Source organism: Sinohyriopsis cumingii, chromosome 1, assembly GCF_028554795.1.
Source record: "Sinohyriopsis cumingii isolate HCF-2022 chromosome 1, ASM2855479v2, whole genome shotgun sequence".
In the NCBI taxonomy this organism is placed as follows: Eukaryota; Metazoa; Mollusca; class Bivalvia; order Unionida; family Unionidae; genus Sinohyriopsis; species Sinohyriopsis cumingii.
Window position 1 is genome coordinate 76,969,968 of NC_142961.1, and position 25,579 is coordinate 76,995,546.

Consider the following 25,579-nt stretch of genomic DNA (forward strand, 5'->3'; position numbering starts at 1 on the left):
TTTTACTATGTTCTTTATTATAATTTTAGTAATAGACCTTCTAACCATAACTGGGGCCCCGAGTGGCCGAATGGTCTAAAGCGCTCTCCTTTACGGATCACTGCCATCTCACCTCTGTCTGCGTAGGTTCGAGTCTCGGATTCGGCCAATGTGGGTATGTGAGAAAGCTTGCCAGTAGCTTCTCGAGGGTCGGTGGTTATTTCCGGGGTTTTCCTGGATTCTTCCTCCACCATTAATACTGACCGTCATGTATAGCCTATCGTGTGCTGAAAAATGGCGTTAAACCCTACAACAAAATCTAACCATAACTAAGATTTTATCTTGTCAACATTTGGAATCTTCCAGAATGAAATTTTGCATTAGGTAATAGTTTTTGTAGACAATGTTAATTGTGACCTGAGATAAAACAGAGGACTGCATAATCTTGATTTTCTAAAAATTATTTATTCGTACCCTAAGATCTGAGCAGAATCAGTTGTAATTTTTTTGTGTACAGTATCTCATTTGGGCTGAAATTTATTTATTAAAATTATTTAATTCAAGTTATTTATCTTTGGATAGAAAGTGCTCAAAAATAACATTCTTGGAAATTGAGACTTGGATTCATTGTAAAATTCAATTAAGGATACATTATTTTATTGCATTATCGTGATTCAACAAAATCTATTGGTACATCACTACAGGGCCGGCCTCAATTTCAAAATTTATGAACAAAACATTTTTAAAAAATTTTCTCAACATTTGAAAGTTTCGTATACGCGCGATTTTCACTCACTCAAATTGCTTGTTCCGGTCAGCCTGGTGTTTCGGTCAGACTGAATCTACCCGATTATTTTTCCCTGTATGAAATAAACCAGGATAAAAAACGACCCTCAGTAAAACTGAAGTTTATTTATTTATTTTTCAAAACTGTTGTTAATTTGGAGAAATGCGCTCTCTGAAATCAGCGCCCTAGGCGGCTGCCTAGTTTGCCTATATGGTAGCTCCAGCCCTGCATCACTACGAAACATTCCACCACAGGCAAATCAACACTTCCAGCGTTGGATTTATTTTAGAAAAAAACTAAAGTTTGTTCAGAACTTTAATCAGTAGAACCTTGCTCATGTTCGAAATTCTAGGACTATTTGGGAATTAGTTCGCAATTTCGTAAGTTCTTTATATTTTTCAATTTGTATTATAGGGAAATAAAGTTTTTGTTGAATTTTACAAAACTTGTTGGTTCTCACTCTATTCTATTATTTATCTTAAGACCATAGAGCCGTTATGCCAATGATTCCCTACGGTAGCCGACCCGTGCTGGTCCAATGGTAAAATTCGAACCCAACCCCTTTGGTCAAGAATCCGGCACGATAAGCACTGAACAGGAGTGGAGATCCTATCTTTATTAGTGTGTTTGATTAGCAGTTTTACAAGCTTAATACAGATAGTTTGATAACGTGGCCTATTTTGTTTCAAACACATTACAATTAAAGATTTAAATTTAATGTCTCAATTCAGTTTTGGCAAATGATCGTTTCATAAGATTGTACACAAGTCTGACAAGAATTTAAGACAACAGACGGTCCAAAAATATTTTCTGCAGGGCTAACTCTCAAAATAAGAGTCAAATACATTTCAGTACAACAAAAATAGTCATCTGTTGTTGTCTTAAATGGAGGTCTTTATCTTACCCGTTTTGCGTAATTGTTATTGGCTTTTTGTTGTTGTGGATTATTTTTCATCAATAATGACATACTTTCCCACTGGAAACTCGGACGAAGGCCAGTGATGTTCTTAACTTTCATTTAGCAATTTCACATTCAAGCTCACGCAAACTGTATGCTATGGTCCATTATAAGCATACACCGTACTTTTGAAACTGAAACGGAAGACCTCTTGGAGCCGGCATTGCCAGTCCCGGCCCTAGGATGTGCGGGGCCCAAAGCAGCATGCGGGACCCAAGCGATATATGTACATAATTGGTATTGTGTGTGTGTGTGTGTGTGTGTGTGTGTGTGTGTGTGTGAGTGTGTGTGAGAGAGAGAGATTTGGAATTTTAACGTAGCTTTAACAATTTCTCAGTCATATCGCAACGATGTCTGTAGTATGGCAGTTTATAGTGTTGTCTAGCACTGGGGTATCATGCCGCAGACATCTAGCATGATGTAAACCAGCGCCATTTTAAATTGATGTAGACACAAATGTAAGGATCAAATCTGGACCCTTCAGTACTACTTTTCAAATTAATAACGCAGTTTTGGAACATGCTTCATACCATTGGATTTGCCTTGGTCCGCTACCTTGGTATATAACTCGGAAGGTACGTTACTCCAATTGCTTCGGTACTAAATGATCTTCTTGTGTTGAGTGCCGTTAAACACCAAATCAACGACAACTATCAAAAGACGCGCATACATAAGCATCACTTTCATAATTATTACTTGTTTGCAAATTGGGTAAGTGGTTTCAACATGAAATGTTTCGTGACATGCAAAATGCTCATATGAAACGTTATGCTCCAAACAATTATCATTTTCAAATTGTAACATCAAGTCCAAACTTGTCAATTTCTGGAAGCCACCGTAATGCGCCTGTACTGAATTTTTAATAACACTAATGAATGACTTTACCATAATTACAGTGAAAGCAGATAAACTGATCCTTTTTGACGCATATTGGTTTTCTGCAGACTTTAAAAAGAGTTTATTGCGAACGTTAATCTTCGAAAGTTGTAATGAAATGGACATTTCTAGCGCACTGATTGATTGTTATTTCAACGTTTAACACAGAAGACAAAGTATTAAGCAGGCACAAATTAACGATATTTCTAACAGTGACGTGTTTCCTTCTAGGTCTTCTTGTGTTTCTTTTACTATTATTTATTCTGTCTATCGTTAATCGGTTCTTTTGGCTCAAGTATTTTATTACGCTTCGTTCGCGTTTTCAAAAGCTCTTTGATCTATGGGCTTGATTTATTTACAGTCTGTTGCATAAGTAACTCCCACTCATATTCAAGAAATTCAATATTATTGATTTTGAAAATTCTTCATCTAAAGCTACGCATCCAGGTACAAAATAATGTTTTCAGTTGTGTTCCATGTTTGAAGTACTTAAACTATTTCATTCATTTACTACAAGAGATGGGTAAATATTTTAACTTCAAACGTCAAGCATGCGATTTATGTTTTTAAATAGTAACGCGTTGCTTTGCTTTCTGTCTTGTCAGATTATTTTCCAGTTAGGTTTTTCAAATATGGATCTAAGACCTGAACAACTTGCTACACCATCACCTGCATCCTCTAATTTTATATCACGGTTTCGTTTGTTTATACTTTTTACAAATATCAACCAGCCCACCACACACTCCTTTGTTTTTTGTGTCTTTTTGGTTTTTCTTCATCCGTTTCTTTTAAATCCTCTAAGTCTGAGTTTCTTTCACTTTAGTTGATAAGGTTTCTTACTGGGAGATCAGTATTCATCTCATTCACAGTCTTAATATCTTCGCAAGATGCATAATCACCTATCATTACTTCTAACTTTTGAATTATAATTTCTTTATGGTATTGAAACTGAGATGGAAATTTTGTAATATGTCTTTCTAGTCAACCCTGTAGTTTTTTTTACATCGTCTTCCTAAGTTCCTGTCCTTATTTAATTCGGTTAAATCGTTAAAAATTAACGAAAGATTGTAGTTTTTCATTCAATCCGAAACGTTTTTCACTCACGTGATTCCACTCTAACAAAATGCCTTCGGAGCAGAAATAATTGTAATTTGTATTGATCAAAATATAATATAGTAAATAGTCATACAGTAATATATTTATACATTTAACGCGTTGCCTTTGGTATCAATACATGACGAAGTTGCCTTGCTCGTCATGATCATAAAAAATGTATTGAATCTATGACGTAAGCAAGTACATTTCTTGGCAATTGTCCAAATGATTGAATAAACAATCATTTTGTATAAACAAAAAACAATAAATTCTGTTTAATCACACCTTTCTTGATCTGTTTCATCATACACTTGTTCAATCCCTTACACACTTTTCTTTTCATGTTGATGTGTTTGTCCTAAACAAATTGAGTTTGTTAGCAATCAAGAAACTCTCTTATGTTCATCCGTGAATGCTTGTGCCAATTTCTTCTTTAATTTTGAAATACCGAATACATATTGTCCTTTTAAAGTCACTGGTGTCATAATAATTAATATTGTTTATTCTATTTCTTTAATGACAACATACAAATTATAAGACGAAGCATGATAAATAGTAAGTCGGTGAGCATTAGCTTACTCCGCTCAAAGTATTTATTTTTGAACTCGTTGTAGTAAAACTCACAGAGCAAACTCACAGAGCAAATCCGCTCAAAGTATTGATTTTTGAACTCGTTGTAGTAAAACTCACAGAGTAACATTTTGGACAGCTCTGATGCAATGATACCATTCTTGGCCGATTTGATTAGCTTGTTTTTTTATTGTTTGATGACCGAATAACACTAAACGTGATAAATTATTGTTCTTCTTGAGAATGGAAGATCTTTAAGAACTCTTTCAAATTTATTTTTATCTTCACAATTTTGTACTGTTGTTATCTGAGATTTCCCATCTCAACATTGAGTTTAACATCAATTTGAAGAAATCCTTTACGAAGACATTTTGTCCCAAACTTGTATTGAACTCGGTGCAAGTTTTTAGCCAAGGTTGTTCAAACAAGACAACTGTCTGTCTATTTGTCTGTATGTCTGTCTGTCTGTCTCTCTGTCTCTTAAACACACACATAATACCTAATTGAATATACAACTTAAAGTTTATATAATGAAATACTTATTTCTCTTTGTTCTTCAACATACAGAGTTATTTTGGAAACATCGGCTTGTTTGCTATTCTTCGTACGATGAATTGTTGCTGAAGATCTGATAAATCATTTTCCTTCGGGATTAGTTTGTTTCTGGAGCTGATAGATGCTCCTTACAGTAGTCCTATTGATGTTTAGGAATCACCAAGTCTATTTCTAGCATGTACCAATTATTATTAAAATCAGTAATGTTTAGCAAGTTTTTAACCTGTATGTATTGATGCATATGCATAGGGTTTAAGTATTTAATGACTGATTTAAGTATTGACTCTTCATACGCTCAATCATTTTTTAAATATTTTTCCATGATCTTTAAATTTTGCTCGTCAAACTCTGCGTCATCTTTAACCTTTCCATCTTCGTCTGCGTAACATTCACGATTCGAATTTGTGTATCTGTGAAGTATCATTAATCCTTCTATACAGTTAAAGTCATACGACTAGCATACCGACGCATGTTCATTTCTCGTACTTTTTCAGTTTCAAAGGCAAATGTGTTGCCTCATTAACAGATATCGGATTCATTTTCAATCTTATGAATGTCCTCTAGTTTACTGACATTTATCAAACCAGGAAGTGTATGCATCTAAACCCTTACTTGGTTGGCGTGTTGGCGTTTATGGATTCGTCGTGGTAGTCATTCTTATAAATTCGAAAGCATGAAAGATGCTTTAAACGTATCAGTGGTGGTGGTCAAGTCTTAAATCCCTACTTCGTGTTATTATCTAGCTTTTCAAATGGCGTATCAACATCATCTAAACGAGTATTTTAACACTGCGTCCATCACAATTTTGTAAAACATCGGCCCGAAATGTATCAAATAGTTTCATTTATTTATTTCATTCTATTATATGCCTTTATCAGTTAATGTTAATCGTCTAAACCAAACCAAGAGAGAAAAATGAAGAAACACGGGATCAAATTGTATGAATTTATATTTTAATAATTCTTTTCATTTGAGATTTATCGTGATCGAAGAGCACAGAGAAGTCCGGTTATTTTCAGCATGACAGTCTACATGTGTTGACCACAGACTATAATTTCATTTAATTCTTGATGTGGCACTTTATTTTTTACATTGTTTCCGTGCCATACGTTTAAAACTCATTGTCTCTCCCTTGTTAACAGACTGCTTCTATATTGCCTATTTTTTAAATCTTTCCTTATATCCTCAATCTACCTCTTTTTTGAAGCTCATCGATCGATCGAACGAACGACTGAAACTGGTTATTCATTATTTCATGCATGAAATGTTTGCTACACTCTTTTAATTGTTCATTCATATTCATCATAGATACGACAGATTTCTAATTATTTAAGAAGAAATCTTTCATTTTATTCTCTGCTAGGATGTTTCGGTTGTCTGTGCAGTACTTACTTCACTCACAAAATTTACGTCTTATTTATCCATAAGTTTTATTCAAATTCCTCAGCAAAGTTTCATTCATGACACTTTCTACATGCTTATTTTGATGATACGACAAAAAATGATCTGCACTTGATCACTTGAATTTTGAACAAATGCTTGTTTGCATTGATTTGGGTAGAATTTCTGTAATATTCAACAAAATAGTAAATAAAATTGACAGTTATTATAGTGGCATTCTAATTGACTCTCTCTTATTTTACCTATTTAAATAGTAAGCATACCTAAGAAATGTCTATGTTGTTTACGCTCTACAAACGACATGTAGAGGTTCACAAATCGAGTGATAAACAAGCATCCTCAAGAATAAGATGAACGATATCTGTCAGATCTTCACTATGCAATTACGCAAACAGCGAAAACACAGAAAGAGAACTTATATCAACCTGAGCTAATTAACGAAATTTTAGATACGCAGATAAACAAATACCAACTAAAGAAGCATACAGAATTTTATTAAAAAATTAACTTCAAAGACAAAAGTGAGAATCACTGTTTTTTTGCATTCTAGACAAAATAGGCGAAAGCTGGAGTGTCATAATTATGTTGCCAAAAGAAAGAGGATAATGTAATTGAAGAGGATATAGAATGAATTAATAAAATTATCAAAGACTTAAGACAATTAGAGGAGAAAGAGCAGAACAGAAAACGGTTTTGTCAGGTGAATAAAGCCTATAGAGAAGATTTTATTGTTTACTGGCGTCAAATACACGATAAACCAGGAACGTGTTCAAAATAGTACAGCATATGCAAAACAAAACGGCCAACTGTTCAATATGTTTTACCCGTCACGCACCACAATATTCAACGCAAATAATTAAATCAATACAGCAGCAACTGTTACATCCCTTAAGTGTTGCAATAGTTATCATCAATCGTTGTAGTACTCTTTTGTTTCTGGATCATTTTCCACAATGAATACAACCTTTTGATATTCCGTAAGCAATAAATAATGTAATGTATTTCATTTTTCAAGTTCCTCCAATAGGAACTCTTTAGATGTGCCATCTCCGTAATCCCTTCTTGAAAATAGTAAAAGACAATAACGTTTTGGACAACATAACATGGAAATTTTATGAGTCTTAGGATTCCAAGACTGGTAACAATAATGATCCCCAGATTATATTTTTATTCAACAGCTCTGTCAACGCGTGTGTTTTAGCGTTTGTGACGAAAAATATAGACCAAAATACTCGCTGATTCCTTTTAACTTGGTTGAGTCGAATTTTTAATAAGTGCTCTTTTAATAAGAGTCAAAATCACGAATATAGACTCTACATTTAACAGAATGTGCAAAAGTAACTAATTGAAGTCATTGGGAATCACTTCGTATAATTCTGGTATACTGTAGGGCAATGTACTTGGTCCCATATTGCTGTTAGACTTTATAAATGATCCCCTTTTCGCGTTAAATCACACATCCATCGTTTCGCATATTGCATGTACCGTCCGATACTTGATGTTTCAAAAGTCAAAAAGAAAATGAAACGAAAAAATAAACCGTCATAGGGCATGTTATTTAATCTGAATATTGTACGATATTTACACCCAAATATGAATAAATACTCCGTCTGCATTAATTACTCCTTTATCATTATGATAGTTTTGTTAAGTTCCTCTGAATACATTAAAATACTGTGTTCCATTAAAAAAAAAAAAAAAAAAAAATTCTGGTTTAAAATATTCAGCATTACAAATCAGCTGACGTATCGAATTCGTGTTATAATTTTCTTGTCGAACTTGTGTTGTAACTTTCTTAACTCGTGTTATAAACGAACTATTATCCTTGCGAAAGTAACGCAAATTGTTGAGATTGTTTTCGTTAAAGTTATATAGCCAAAAATGTGCAATAAACGTTTAAAATCGGAGAGCAAAGTGAAATGTTCCTACAAATGTATCTAAAAATTATGGATAATGAATCTATATTATCAGGTATAGACAGTGTATTTAATTTATTTATTTGACATCATTTAAGTATGGAAAGAAAATATTATTTATCTGATATAATTTAATTATGGACACTGAATCTAATTATCTGATTTAATGTCTATAATTATTCTCCTAGAATGAACAAAAGATGTTTGACATATATAATTGATTCATTGGTTTAAACATACTGATCTGTAGTACAGCTAAGATTCCTTCCTTTATTGACTTTATGTTTCGCTAACCAAGTGTAGAACGGTGAACTATCCGGAACTGGAAATTTTTTGTGGGCATGCGCATTGGAGCTAAGGGAGGTAATTTTAGGCTCTACCATCAGTAAATCCGTTGCAACCGCGAAACCCAATTTTTTTAGTGCATACAATTCCAATCAACGCTATAAAGTTCATTTTTAATTGAAACCTGTATTCCAAAGGAGGCTTGTAATCACAGAAACCACCCATATGACTTAAACACGTTTTCTCGCTTTTCCTCTTTTACTTATGTATTTTACTAAATTTGATCAAAGATAAGTAGTTACTCTCAACCGGAAAAAGACTTTTGTCATCTTTATTTTAAGCAATGTTTTGAATGAATTTCATTATTTATTTGAATGTTCCTAATTCAGTACACAAAGACTCATTAATTGGTTTACAAAACTGCTGATATTTAAGAATGTCGCATGTTCAAACTTATAAAACTTCCTAGTGTAAAGAAATATAAGCAAATTCTGCAAATAATAAGTGATAAGTGTTAGGCTTCTGTAAAAATCTCTGCATATATTATGTTATTTCTTCCGAATTGTTTAATTACTCTATGTGTTAAGTTGATACGATTTGCGTATCTTTTCCCAAAACATTTAAATATTAATTGTACTTTTCTGTGTACCTTATATATCAATTTCATAATAACCCAAGTGAAATATATTGAGCTGAAAAAACACCTTTCAGATCTCAAGATCATTCTTAGAAATGATGGGTGGAAAGCTAGGTAACGATCCATATCGCCGAGTGGTCTTAAGCGCTCACCGTTACGGGTCGTTGCCATCTCACCTCTGTCTGCATGGGATCGAGTCTCGGGCTCGGCCAATGTGGGTACGTGAAAAAACTTGCCAGCAGCTTCTTAAGGGTCTGTGGTTCTCTCCGGGTTTTTCGTCCACTATTTATACTGGCCGCCATGTATATTCTATCTTGTGCTGAAAAATTGCGTTAAACCTTATAACAATAATAACGACAACAACGATCCTTATCCTCTAGAGATTTTGTCTTCTTCCGGACCCTGTGGACTATGGAAAAAAGTCACACGCGTATTTGTGTATTGTATTGCGACAATTAATGATTATTTTAATGCCGGGTATAATCCTTTTTGTCAAGGTCGACGAAAATGCTTGGCAATTGTTGAAACTGGAAATCAGATATCGGTGTGCCTTTGCTTCGATTTTGCACGTGCTGACATTACCAACTTAATGATATTTTACTTTTTAACCTACCGTGCAAGTGGCCTTAAAAATGTGGCGTGAAACGAGACACGAAGTTTGAAGCAATTAACTATTAAGACAGTTGTGTATAGGTCAGCTTCGAAGTGCAAAGTGAATGATACGTGAGAGGAAATTCAACCAGAACGTCCGGAATTAAAACGACTCATGATTTGCATTGCGGAGGCCCCTGGTATCCAAGTGATCTAAAGTGCTCGACTTTACAGATCACTGACATCTCACCTCTGTCAGCGTGGGCTTCAATCTCGGGCTCGGCCAATGTGGGTATGTGAGAAAGCTTGCCAATAGCTCCCGTGGTCGGTGGTTCTTACTGGCCACCGGCCACCATACATAAAGTATCGAGTGCTGTGAAATGGCGTTAAACCCAAAACAATAACAACAACAAATTTAGGACGTGTTCTTGGATAGGCAATACGACCAGTCGTAGAGGACAATGTGTTTTGTCGACCCCACGTTAGTAGAAAAACGAGACATAACAGTCACTTTCCCAGAGTCGCCGCCGTCATCATCAAAATGGGGCAAACGATTTGGATGAAGTTTATCATGTGTATATATTTGCATACATTTACTAAATACTTTGATGATTTCTGCTCATTAAACAAAACAATTCATTCTGCGGCACACTCACTCGACTCTTCAAACATGTCGATGTCACCGAAAGAGAATATTTGATTGAAGGTTCTAATCAAAGTTTTTCAACTAGCTTTTATTTCTATTGATAAGTTTTAATTATTCTCGGAATTAATTATTATGATGCAAAGACAACCATGTTAACAATACACTCACTCTCCTCTTTGACCTTGGGCCTAAGTCACGATCACAGGAAATGTGCGTTAAGGTTTTAATTAAAATATTTCGTATGGTTATATTTCCTTATCCGCGTGAAGTACTCTGTTCATACTTGATATAAAAAAAGACAAAGTCTCAACCTAAACAAAATCTTCATTAGATTAGAATAAAGACAGCAGTGACACACATTCAAACAAAAAGTCATACTCTAATTGTTTACAGTATAGCACAGGAGTCCAAAACCTTCAAAAACAATGACGAATATCAAAACTTATGAAAAATGATTAACAAAATAAATTGCATTAGTATCAGCTACATGTCTGAAACTGCATCCATACATTTGTGTATGAAGTGACGCCAAGGAACTATTTTGGATGTAGGCCTTGTCTGTTTAAGTATTATACATTGGCAAAACCCATGACTCAATTAAACCTATGGTTAAATTATACATAAGGCTCAATGAGACATAAGGTTATATTATACATTAGGTTCAATAAAACCCAAGGTTCAATTATAGCTAAGGCTCAATGAAACCTAAGGTTCAGTTATACCTAAGGCTAAGGCTAAAGTGTACATAAGGCTCAATGAAACCAAAGGTTCAATTATACCTCAGGCCTAATTAAACCTCTCGATTATAATAAAATGGCGCAAACTGCGAAATGGGTATATTTCAAGAAAATGAGGACGGAGTTCCACCGAAGGAGTTAATCAAAGTACTGGAAGTACTATAAGACTTCGACTTCTAAAACACTAAAACATAGCAGGATATGATTGATTGCTTCTTTTTTGTTGTTGTTGCTTACACTGGGGTTTGTGCACAATACCATTTTTGCCGAGAAATAATTTTTAGAAATATTTAAAGCCTTCTGGAATGGAAAGAGACACTCTTTTAATTCCTAATTCTCGTTAGCTAGGCTTTGGAAATATGCTGTAGAATATGTTTTGTCTTCATAAGGTAGAAAGAAACAATACTGCCAGTGGGAATCGGCAGTGTAAAGCAGAAAAAAAACACTACCGCCAATGGAAATCAGTTGTATAAGATGGGAAAGAAACATAACCGCCAATGGGAATCGGTAGTAATAAAAAAACAACAACACTGGGACCAGTGGGAATCGGTAGTATAGGGCAGAGAGAAACACAACGACCAAATGGGACTCTGTAGTACAGGACATGAAGAAACACTGGGACCAGTGGGAATCGGTAGTATATACACTACTCAACATCGTTTAGTAATAAAAAAAATAAACATAACTTGGAGTGGTTATAATCGTGATACAATCAGTAGTGTAGAATATGAGAAATATATAAGCTAAACTAATACTTTTGTGCTTCGCTGTCTTCTATGGTGTTGTGAGTTTGGTTCCATGCGTATGAAGTGTACAGCAGTCAGAGAATAGTTATGTTTGGTTCTATGCGTATGGGGTGTACAGCTCTCAGACTGTAGTTATGTTTGGTTCTATGCATGTGGGGTCAACAGCTTTCAGACAATAGTTATGTTTATTTCTATGGGGGTGTACAACATCTAGACAATAGTTATGTTTGATTCTATGTGTGTGGTTACAGTATTAAAACAAGTTTGCTCGGTAAAAGTACACGTACTTTATGTAGTTGAATGCCAACTTACCAACACACAATGATTTATTTTGCAAATTTTGCAGCATCCAAGATCGATGGCGGACCCGTTGTCATATTAAACAATTTATAACAAAGAATGCTACATGATTTGGGAGCTGATTTAAATGCAGCATGGTAAACATAATAAATAGTGTCATTTTGATTCATTTTTAACCTTTCATGAAGTTTTTCATGCAAATGTGGTTGATAGCCCCCACCCACAACAAGGTTAACTTCGCATGGGCTGGAACAGTGGGTAGGGTAGAACACTGAAGATTTCTTGGCTCACACAGGTTTTCTGAGGTGGAATCATCTAGATTCTGTATCCAAGACACTGAGATTAATTTTAAGATATGCTGAAAAATGCTGTATTGCAAGTTTGGGAATCTAAAAAATTAGGTGGTTTATGCTTCAAGTGATTTTAATGGAAACTTTTTTCTACTTTTCATATGGCCATTCTCCTGTTTCCTCGTCATCTGGACTGGTGGGGTGCCATGCAAACTTTAAACTGTCCAGTGTTTTATTATCTTATGATTCATTCAAGAAGTCTCTAACTCTATCCCAAATTTGAACATGGCTTCAACATTCTTTACAATACAAATTTCTGCAGTAATTATTTTAATTTCTAAGTAAGGTGCTCTACATGTGATAAACTTGCCATTATTATCAACATTCCTTGGAAACTTGAACTTCATTTTGTTCCATAACACCTTCATTAAAAAGACATTGCCGTTATTCCATCTCTACATGCTACATTTGTTGACCAATTTATGTTGATGAGAAGATAGGTATAAGTTGCCAATTATGGACAACAGAGTATTTATTATTATTATTATTATGTTTGTATGGGGAAGGGTGCACCAGTTCACCAAGTTCACATAGGCTACCACCCTCTACAATGTTCAAGGAGAACCCACAATAATCACTATTACATACCTCGCCTCTACGAAGCATATAGTAGTTTTTAATAGCCATTACAAGTATGAACTGTCAATCAAGCAAACAAATGAGGATTAAAGTGACTTTTAAATTTAAGTGGGAAGAGCAATAACCGTGTGTCTGTCTGTATGACCTTCTTGAAAAGAGGACTTGGTAGAAGATCTTGATAGCCATCATGGCCATATTGTATATCAGACTGTCATCATTTTCACTTAGTACCAACCTGACATGACATCATGGCCATACTGTATGTCAGACTGGCATCATTTTCACTTAGTACCAACCTGACATGACATCATGGCCATACTGTATGTCAGACTGGCATCATTTTCACTTAGTACCAACCTGACATCACTGCCATATTATATGTCAGACTGACATAATTTTCACTTAGTACCAACCTGACATGACATCATGGCCATACTGTATATCAGACTGTCATCATTTTCACTTAGTACCAACCTGACATGACATCACTGCCATATTGTATATCAGACTGTCATCATTTTCACTTAGTACCAACCTGACATGACATCATGGCCATATTGTATGTCAGACTGTCATCATTTTCACTTAGTACCAACCTGACATGACATCATGGCCATACTGTATGTCAGACTGGCATCATTTTCACTTAGTACCAACCTGACATGACATCATGGCCATACTGTATATCAGACTGTCATCATTTTCACTTAGTACCAACCTGACATGACATCATGGCCATATTGTATGTCAGACTGTCATCATTTTCACTTAGTACCAACCTGACATGACATCATGGCCATATTGTATGTCAGACTGACATCATTTTCACTTAGTACCAACCTGACATGACATCATGGCCATATTGTATATCAGACTGACATCATTTTCACTTAGTACCAACCTGACATGACATCACTGCCATATTATATGTCAGACTGTCATCATTTTCACTTAGTACCAACCTGACATGACATCATGGCCATACTGTATGTCAGACTGACATCATTTTCACTTAGTACCAACCTGACATGACATCACTGCCATATTATATGTCAGACTGACATCATTTTCACTTAGTACCAACCTGACATGACATCATGGCCATATTGTATGTCAGACTGGCATCATTTTCACTTAGTACCAACCTGACATGACATCATGGCCATATTGTATGTCAGACTGACATCATTTTCACTTAGTACCAACCTGACATGACATCATGGCCATATTGTATGTCAGACTGGCATCATTTTCACTTAGTACCAACCTGACATGACATCATGGCCATATTGTATGTCAGACTGACATCATTTTCACTTAGTACCAACCTGACATGACAAGAAATCTTTGGGTGAAAACTCATTGTAATTATGGCCATTAGTATATGATAGATAGCTAGAAAAAGATTTGGCAGCCTGTCTGGTACCATTTTCATTGAGTACCAAGTAGATAGAAAAAAACTTTAATCAAAACCTCATGTCAATATGATAATCTGTTTAGGAGGAGTAGTAATAAAATGATTGTTAAGAGAACTGTCATTGTGGCCATACTGGATGTCAGATTGGTACCATTTTCATTTAGTATCAACTGGACACCATGTTAAGTCTTTTAATGAATATCACAAGACCATCCATTTAGGATGAGCAATGATAAGATTGACAGGATGGTCAATGCAATGGCCATATTGGATGTATGATGGTCACAATTTCACTCAGGACCAACTAGACATCATAAAGAAGTCTTTTAGTGAAAAACATCAAGGCAATGGGACTCAATGATAGTGGACACTGGAAAGGTATGCATTCTGGTCAAAGATGAACTTTTATGAGGCAAGCACTGGTTAGATATATGCATGTCCTATATGTCAATGCCCACATATAACTGTTTCCCCATCTCTGTGATTTTTTTCTATAAGAGAGATCACAAAATTTGACAACACAAAATACATCTGTTGATGTTATACTAGTAAATAATCCGATTTGCACGCTTATAAATATGAAAAGACATTAAAAGTAACATACAATCATGTATTAAAATATTTAATTTTGAGTTGACAGTAAATAACTCTAAGAAAAAATATAATTCTAGTAGGGTGGTATATCATAGCAAAATAATCATAACTAGGAATGTCAACATCAATAATGCATTGCAATAACTAAAATATATGAGAAAAAAGGGTTTGTTTATCTAAGGAATATGAAACTACAATAAGAATTTGAAATATATGCCTAGATACAGTATCTAAATACATTATACATGCATGCAAACATAGGCACCAATATAAATTTCAATAGATCTGTTATAAATACCCTAATATCTTGAAACTATGACAGCCAAAATGATAATTTTGAAATTAAGATACCAGATATTTTTTATAGTTGAAAATTAAAACATCAGATGACCTTGAAAATGTGATGCCCAGTTTTTAAGCATGCAGTCCTCCTATAACAGGTACAGGTAAAACCCGTTATAACATGATGCTCAAGACCCAAAGAATAACATCGCAACATAAACGGGATCGCATTAACAAACTTTTTGAAAAACTTCCCCATAGAAAATGTGCATTGAAATTTCAATGTCATCAGTTTTAACTAACCTTCTGCTCATATATTGCAATATGTTTAAGAAAAATTCGGAAAGTTAAAGCAACATTAAATAGAGGGATTAAACATTGGTTAGGGATACAAATAATTGGCTTTTCTGAGAGCATGTATTTAGGATATTAAAAAGAGAGATCACTTTAAATTAAAAAATGGTTTTAAATTAAAAAATGGGAGCCATGCTGCCGTCATGTTATAAGCAGAGTCATGTTATAACAAATCACATTATAATGGGTTTTACCTATACTTGTATATATATATCATGCATTTTGACAATCAACAAAATAGATCCAAAATGACATGCAATTATCAGAAATAGTGAAACATGCAAAGTTATAAAAAGTATGCAAGTTTACAAGTTTTTTTGTTAAAGAGTTTTTGAAAAAAGTAAAAGACATGCAGCTTTCATTCCTTGTGTTAAGGAAAATGGCATGATAGCCAATACAGAAAAAGTATTGATTACTACCCAACAAAAGAAAGCAAAATTAGAAAACAGTAATTTTAATCTCAAGTTAAAATAAACTTGTCTACAAATGGTTACCCAATACAAAATTGCTGATGTTATAGTTGACAACAATTTGTTGTTGTTGTTGTGGGGTTTAACGCCATTTTTCAGCACACAATAGGCTATACATGGCGGCCAGTATTAATGGTGGAGGAAGAACCCGGGAAAACCCCGGAAAGAACCACCGACCCACGAGAAGCTACTGGCAAGCTTTCTCACATACCCACACAGGCTGAATCTTAGACTTGAACCGCCGCAGACAGAGGTGAGATGGCAGTGATCCGTAATGAAGAACACTTTAGACCACTCGGCCACTCGGGGCCCCGACAACAATTTGTAATGGAATGAACAGATTCAAGTCATATCAAGTCATAAGTCAATTCAAGTCTGTGGTTTTTTAGCAAGAGAAGGTCGTATCTATCAACTAAAGAGAGGGTAATATATTGCAAATGCTATATACAGCCATACATGGATCAGTGTAATGCTATATGACATTTTGGCAAACATTTCTGACAAACATATTTGCAAATTATTTCCCTTATAAAAAAAAAAATTGCACACTCATCCTAAATAATGCTGAAAACATCCCAAATGCAATGAATGATATTAAAATATTAAAAGTAAACATCCCATATGCAATAAATGGTATTAAAATATTACCATAACATCACAAATGCAATACATTATATTAAAATATTAACAGTAAACATTCCAAATGCAATCAATGGTATTACAATATTAACACTAAGTCAATTTTCAAGAAAGGTTAAAATGTATGCACTAAATTTCAAACAATATGGCCCCAGCTTGAGGAAATATTTCATGCTATAAAACAAGGCAACACTTCCAAGTTCAGCTAACAATAATAATAATAATAATAATAATAATAATTTAAATAATAATACTGACTTTATCGAGCGCTTAATTTTTTAAAAAAGCTCCAAGACCTTTACAACATCAAGTTAGCACACAGAAGAAACATTTGCATAAAGACAATATAAAACACGTGAAAATGTCTCACAAATACTTTAAAAAACAAATGAATTATCACACAAATAACAACATTCTTTCCATTCCAAAACCAAATAAAGAACTCTTTTAAGAAAAGTTGTCAATATCTGGGGCCTCTAGTTTGGTACAGAATCCCACAGGAAATCAGAGAAAGACAAAATATATATGCATTTAATTATTATCTAATTCAATGGATGAAAAGTGGAACCTGTTTGACTTGACAAATATATTACAACTTAAAGTATAAATTTTCAAACTTTTCATTTCGTTTTGTTCTGTTCATACACAATACATGAAGATGGAGCCTGTTCCATTAAAATGCTGTTTAAAGATATTATATTCATACACACCTTTTCCTTTTTAAATTCTTTGGGGTTGTTTTCTCCAACAGAATGAATTACAAGATGCATGTTCCTTTATTTATTATGTGAGCAAGTATATATTATGCATATAAATATGCAAATAACTGAGGGCCACAAGGAGAATTGGTTCCATGCAAATAATTATTATTATTATTATTATTATTATTAAAATGGGAATGGGAGATAAACTGAAATCCCCTACTGCCAAAATGAAGTTAAAATATTCTTGAATATATTCCTGACAATAACCTCTGAAATGTTGCCAAAAAAGAAAATAGGACATGATCATTTTTGTTTGATTTTAGTGTTTTCTGAATGCACATTTTATGCAATGAGATCAAATAAAGTATTCTTTTGATCATTTGATGGTATACAAGCTGTCACCATAAGATATTAAGTTTACATACAAATTTCCCAAAATGGGGAGGCAACTCTAAAAGTACTAATCCGCTAAAGCCCAATCATATATGGGACATGGACTCTTTTCAAGATTGAAAGGTATACCAAATTTTAGACAATTATCTCAGATAGTCCTGGAAATGTTCAATGGATAAGAGTGGTGTTCAGACTTATGGAAACAATTTGTAATTTAATTAAAGAGACAGATTCTGTTTTTATTACAGGACATGTTTAATGAAGATATCTCAAATGGTTCTCTCGATAATAAGTACACAAAAATGTGACAGATTGACAAAATGACTCGAGTATACCTGTTGTTCGGGTATAATTAAGCTTGATAAGTGTTTTTATGTCCATCATAAAAACAGTGCCAGAAATGGCATATTATACATCCATCTTGTGACCTTTCCCCAACTACCAAGCTTGACCTTTGACCTATAGATTTTATTATATTTAACTTTTGGAATGGCTGACTTACTGTGTGTGTTTCACAGTCCAATTTTCATAAGTGTAGGTTAAACAGGGTTCAGGATATTGAGTGTGTAATAAAAAGATAGCTGAAAATTCAAAATACTGAGAAAACAAGGTCACAGTGACATAGTTTTGCTATGGTTTAGTAACACTCCATGATATGCATTCACATACCAATTATCATATGATGGTTAAATAGTCCAAATTATTGAGGATGTAAAGAAAAAACCAAACAAATGGACAAAGTCCAATTGACAACTTTGTTGGAGAGAAATAATAAACATCTCATTATGGCTCTGATTTAAAGCCAAATCCTTAGGCATACAAAAAACCCAACCATAAGGTGGCTTAAAATAAACACATAGATAATGATAACAAACTCCATTCAACTGATGCTTCGTCACATTTGCATCATAGATACCAAATCTATAATATTTCATCTTCACTGAATTAAAGATTATGGCTCAATAAAATGTCTCCATCACTACAACTAATGATAATCTTCAAAATGACTACTCAGTGGCACAGCTAGGCCTATGCCATGTTTGTAATGTATAATCCAGATTTCTCAATTTTTTTCAAGGTGGGGAGATACACCAAGCCTTTGAACCCATTAAGATGCATACATCAATAAATTGCCAAGATATGTTAGATAAATTTCATACAAGCAATGAAATTCAACTCAAGGGAAGTGAAACATGACTCAAGGGAACTAACTCCATTTACAATAATTCATTAGGCCATTTAACTGCCGATCCACACTACAAACTTCATTTATATAATACAATCTGATCTGATCTAACCAAATTTGTCATCGTTTCAATGTTCTCTCAATATGTAAACATGTCAAAATAACAATTTCCTTAAATAATAATAAGTGATAAAGAAGATGAAACATGGCAGTATTGAGTTTGCCGAATACATCCATTCAGAATCCAATGGATCTTTGTGTTAAATTACATATGGCCGCAAAATAAAATAAAAAATATTACCTCCAAATAGTGCAGATATACATAAAAAAATTGAACTTTGGTCCACAGACCAGTACACACTGCACTCAATATAAAGGCATGGCAGTAGCGTATGGTCAATGACACAATGCACTCAACATAAAGGCATGGCAGTACAGTACATGTATTGTTAATGCCCACAAAGCACTTTGCTCCTTATGTTAAGGATAAGCAATGTATTTTGGCATGATGTACATGCATCTCAATAGTGTCTTATTCCACAAACATCTAAAATAAAAAGGCTTCTCAATGATACATATATAAATCACAACACTAGGTCACTAAGTTTTTAACAGAGAACATGTCTTTGTCTGAATTGTGCTAGACAAAAGTTGGACTTACGAAAGGTTTGTTTTCTTTATAGCATACAAAAAAACCCAAATCAACTATCATAAAAAAGTTGCATAAACTGACATTTTTTTAAATCAAAGGAACAATCTTCTTCATACATTATAAATAAAAATATTAATTATCAAATATTAAGTAGCAATTTTTAAATCAGTGAAGCAAATTTCAGTATGATGTATAATGCTTTACAATAGTATTGGTTAACAAAATCATTGTTATAAGCCTATTGTATATTAAGCTATAATTAAAACAAGAGAACCCACTTTTTGTCCAGCCCACTTTTTATGTAGCTAAGGGAAAATGTTTTGCATTGAGGTTAATCTCAAACTTTAACATTGGGGTTAATTTCAAACTTTAAGACCCGAGGTTTATCTAAGGCATGGATGGATGGAAATGCACATGGACATCAAAGTAATTGCTGTCTTGAGCTTCAGCCAAGGTCGGCTTGACAAATAATACTGAGCAAATGTTAGTGACTCATATTTAGTCTACCTACAAAAGTATTTGTAAAGTGAAAGAGGCTTAACCACACTGGAACTATATATATATATATATAAATATATTATCAAAAATATGTGCACTGGGAACTAATTTAATTTTCATAGACTGTCATTACAATTTGATCCAAGAACTGTATTTTTGTATAAAGAATCGCATATCAGGCTTACATCCTATAACTTATCCATGAGGACATTTTTAAAATAATGAAAATTATGTGCTGTGTTGCTCATTTTGTACAATAATTCCTTTGCAGGATGCCCACTGGCCACTATAAAAGCAAGATCTGATGAGATATTTTTTTTACATCCGGTAGTACTTGTGTGGCAGCAATGTAAAATGAAAATGGTAAAAAGTGTAAAATTTATCTATACGCAGGGTTTTTCTGAAACAAATTACACATTTAGTCAAGTTAGTATTTTCCGTCTGTGAGCAACCACCATTTTTTAAATATTGTATTCAATATACCCACCACACAAAGCCTGGTTCTGTAGCTAATAAAAAAATTGTTTTGTCTGTGACCTAAAATCAAATTTTGCTTTCATTATAATTATTCATAGCCAATACTTTTTTCTTCTTCTTCAAACATCTTACAATAACATGGCTGTCTCACAATTACCATTTTGAAGATATCAAGGATATTTCATTTTGGGAGCAAGCTAAAATAACAAATTGATAAAATTTCCACTCAAGAACAAAAGTTTGATATTTCTTGATCTATGCAAAAAGAAGTATTATGATTCCTATGTGCAAAAAAAATAAGACTCCAACAGAGGGGAGTAATCTGGGATCATTACATGTAATACAATCAGTCAAATATTTCAAATAATGCATGAAAACTATCGCAAAATCAGAAAAATTATTATCTCAAATTAATTTCAAAGTTGCAGAGCAAGGTATCAAACCTAACTGACAGTGGTCATGTAACCTTGTTTAGTGGTCTGGGTTTGTCTGGTTTAAAATTTAAAACAATACAGAAATATGCAATATTTTAGAAAAATTGTAGCATAAAAATTCATTATTTTTCTTCCCTAGCCTATAATAATTGCAGTCATTGTTTAGTTCTTCTTTTGGAAGTTAAGAACTGTTCATCAAACATTTATGTGTTCGAATTTAAGGCACAAAGATTTTGGGGTACATGTGTTATAAGTATTTATAATGCTGCAGAGAAAATACATAACATGGCTTTTTATTAAAATATCCCAACAGAAAACTTACTTATAAAATGTAACAAAATCCCCAACAGATTTGTCCAAACAGGCTGATAAAACAAGTGAGAATGAGGTAGGGCAAATTTTATCTGTGTCCTTTCCCACTGGGTACATCTGTTGCTATAGGATGCAGACAACTATTTCATTTCCCATTGTCAGTAACATTAATGTTTGGCTTTACAATTCAAGACCACCAAATCATGCTTACAATGATCTATCCAAATGGAAACTAATCAACGATGAAAATACATTCAGTATAGCTAATTTTATAGTTAAATTTCCTTGAATGTGCCTTCTATATAAATGTGGCTCAGTGCGATCTATCTGTGTGCATCCAATAGTACCTGCATGATAAACTGAAAATGCTTTTAGGTTCAAGCCTACTATAGCACAGAAGTTATTCATATGTAAACTTCTAAAATATTATGTTAACTTTTCAGGAGAACTATTTTCAGCCAATTAGTAACCTTCATTCTTTTAATTATATGGTATTTAATATAGCACTACAGGAAGGCTGTTCTGTACCTCATGAACTAATTAGTTGCCTGTGACAATATAGCTTAAGACGGGTGCCTGTGACCATATAGATTAAGACAGGTGTATGTGACCATACAGTTTAAGACAATTGCTTGTGATCATACAGATTAAGACGGGTGCAAAATTTGAGGAAGCTTGGTTTAATTGTGACTTTGAAAATACTAAAAGTTATTGTCTCCATGGCTGCAAGTCAATGCAGTGTGAAATAATCTACAAATTCTCCCAATGCACAATCCAAAAACAATGTTTTATGTAACTGTTTTATATTTCAGCTGCAGATAAACTGAAAGCAATTTTGTCACTGTTAACAAAAAGCAATGTAAATTTCTTTAAAACATTTAGACTAATCGTTTTATAAAAAATCTGTTAAAATTAAACAGGATCACTCATGTCAAGGAGTGTGATTTTAAGTTGCTAATTTAAAATGGTCTACAGTAAGTATATACTGCCAACAACTAGAATAATAGCCCTGCATTCCAATATGATTTTAAAGTTGTACTGGTCACTACAGTCGTAACAGCTCAAAGTTAATAAGAAATAATTCAACAATTACTTGGGACAGTTTTCCAAATGTACTTCTTTGGACATGATTTTTTTTACTGAAAAATTTTAACGTTACTCTAATTTTTGTGGCTTTCACGGTTACAGAAAACCACAAATTAAACTATGAAATACACCACGATCCTTCTGTGGAAACAGTAATACTCTTTCTCCAATCCAAGGATTTAAATACTAGCATGAGAACAATAAATAAGACGTTATATACCTGCCATGCCAACTTTTTTTTGTGGAAACCATTTTTCTTCTTTCTGCTTATGGGCCTTGAACTTTTGAACTCAAAACCATCAGGCATCTTTTTTGTCTTAAATGCATACCATTTACAAAGTCTGGTCATGGTTTGTTGCATATTAAACATTCTGTTTTCCTTATTGGAGTCCAGCTTAATGTGACCATTAACCTTTTTTGACTCCAAATCAATAGGTGTCTTTCCTATCTTAAATGCAAGACATTTACAAAGTTGTCATGGTATCTAGTACAAAAGTCAGTTTATTATGGATGTCTGGGCAGCACCATTTTCATTTGAGATAAACTAGATATCATAAGAATTCTGGTGAAAACTCCATGCCAATATGACTTTCCATTCAGAAGGAGTATAAATAAGATTTTCAAAATTTCCATTTTGGTGGCCATATTTGATACCTGAATGGAACCATTTTCGTTTAGGACCAACTAGACATCATAATAAGATTTCTGGTTCAAACATCATGCAGATGTGACTTTCTACTGAGAAGGAGAAACTGTAACATGACTTTCAAGATGGCTGCCAGCCATCTGATATCAGATTGGTACCATTTTTGTTTATAATCAACTAGACATCTCAAAAAGTCTGTTCAATGAAAACCGATCTTGAGATGACCATCCATTTAGTAGCAGTAGTGATAACAAGATTTTCAAGATGGATGTTGGGGTGACCATATGGATCTCTGAGTAACACCATTTTCACTTAGGACCTGATGAAGAGTGTGTATGTAAAGTTTCATGGCAATTCTCAAAGTAGTTTACGAAGAGTAGCACTAACAAATTTGTACCAAAAGAAGACTGGTTGTTGGACGATGGACAATGGACCATCCCATAGGCTCTTCTGGTCTATATCCAGTTGAACTTAAAATAAATGCTGCTGCTTGACAAAGATGGCATAAAAAGTTACCTTCAGTGTAAAATACAAATAAATGTCATTTCAGACCATTCTAAAGAATACTTCTGACATATCTGAGTTAATGTGCTCTCGGTGAATCTCATTCTTTAGCATAATGTTTCACAATTTTCATAAATACAAAATTGTTTTCAAACTTTTGTGAGGAAACTTACTCAAATGAAACATTAGCATAGTCATAAAATATACATAATGCACTTCAGTAAGCACAAATTTCAGGTTCCAATTATATACTGAATACTGATGTGTGTTGCATGCAAAGCTGTGTCATAACAAGTGCATGGTTGTAACAAACCTAGAAAATCGACTTCAATACATGTGCAACAAAACTATTACTGTTCTTGACAGGAGAAAGATAAAGCCTAATGAATAAATAATTACATAAGTTAACTTGGATAATGTATTGGGCTCCATGGCCATACTCATGTGACAAGAACCTGAATGCTGTGTAATGAGGGGGTTTATAGTGAGGGAACACTGTATAAACTATGTGCATCAAGCTATCAGAAAGGTCAAGCCTCCTATACATCATATACAAGTCTCAATTCTTCATTAGTAACTTGTTCATTTATTCTGCCATTTTTACAACTTGTTCTAGTGTTGAAGGTGTTGTAACATTTGCTGCAGCACTTTTTTCACAATCAGTTCACTAGTACTCTAATGCATACAAAAGACATTTATTTCAGCAATTTAAAATATATACACAATAAATGTGGAAATTCTGGAGAAGCTTAAGAAAGATCTCCAGTTTTTCTCACTTTTGATTAGTCAAAATTTGAGGGTTGAATCATGGAGTCTCCTCGTTGGTCTGGGTGGTGCTACATATGCAGTAAAATTTTAATTAAAATAGGTAACATGAGAGTTAAAACTTCCAAGGTGAGTGTTCAGCAATGACTTAGCTCTTGTTGGTTTCCTCTTTAATCATTCCTTTTTTGGGAGGTTCATAAAACAGCAGTGGTAGCATTCCAAGAAAGCATCCAATGGTGATACCCAGTGCTTTGCCCTGAAAGAATCATATATAGGCAGTTTAAAAATAACTCATGTACTAAATATTATGACATTGTCTTTAGGAAAAATATACAAATATTTTACACTACGTCAACTGGCCTGTTACCTAAAACTTTGTCACAGTTAGAACTATATGTTGTTCCTTAACTTTTACAAGACATGCAGAACGTGCAATCTTGTCTAACTAAACACGAACTGTTGCTATTAAAAGCACAGGATAACATAGCTGCCAACCCCCGAGCACAAAAATACTGACTGCTTATGACTGAAATACTGATTCTCAAGAACAAATACTGATTATTAAAATTTTAATGCATATGTAACTATTTACAACATATACAACCATCAGTAAAGTAGGCAGGCACCTTACATAATTATTTAATGTCAAAGATGCACGTGTTGCACACTTGTACCTTCTGTATGGGCAGCATGTTCCATTCGGGTGCCCATTCAGAAGGTGGAAGAGTGTAACACATTCAGACACAGGCTGTTTGTAGGAGCCTTTTCTACACCTTGTTTTTTTTTCTTCTTCAATCATTATCGATTCCAATGTACCAACTTTCATTGATGATCTCAATTCTGTGTGACTTTTACTGAACTGTTTTCATTCTAGCATACAAGTAATCCTTTGCGATTTTACTGTCTGGAAAACGTGTGCAAAATAAATTGCTAGCAACACTAGTAACTGAAAGAGGAAGGTTCATTTCTAAAAGATATTTAATAAACTGAATTTCGATTGAATTACATCAAGAATCTCTCTGGTATTTATATACATCATAAGTTCAGGTTGAATTGTGTATAATGAAGCAGCAAGCTGATGTTTAGCAACTTTTTCATGCTCTTCTATTTCATGGGCACCTCTAGAGAAATCACATTACACAATTTGCAAAACATAAC

The 25,579-nt window shown here is 33.8% G+C and overlaps 1 protein-coding gene across 2 annotated transcripts in view; it reads right to left on the reverse strand.

Moving 5' to 3' along the window:
• Positions 1 to 15,031: 15,031 nt before the first annotated feature.
• The window catches only part of LOC149807162 (transmembrane protein 65-like), a 63,475-nt gene continuing 52,927 nt past the window's right edge, over positions 15,032 to 25,579 (reverse strand). For both annotated transcript variants that reach the window (XM_089962923.1, XM_089962914.1), the window contains one exon: positions 15,032 to 24,677. In XM_089962923.1, the coding sequence (XP_089819049.1) occupies positions 24,596 to 24,677 (82 nt within the window). In that variant the 3' untranslated portion in view covers positions 15,032 to 24,595. The remainder of the gene's footprint in view (positions 24,678 to 25,579) is intronic.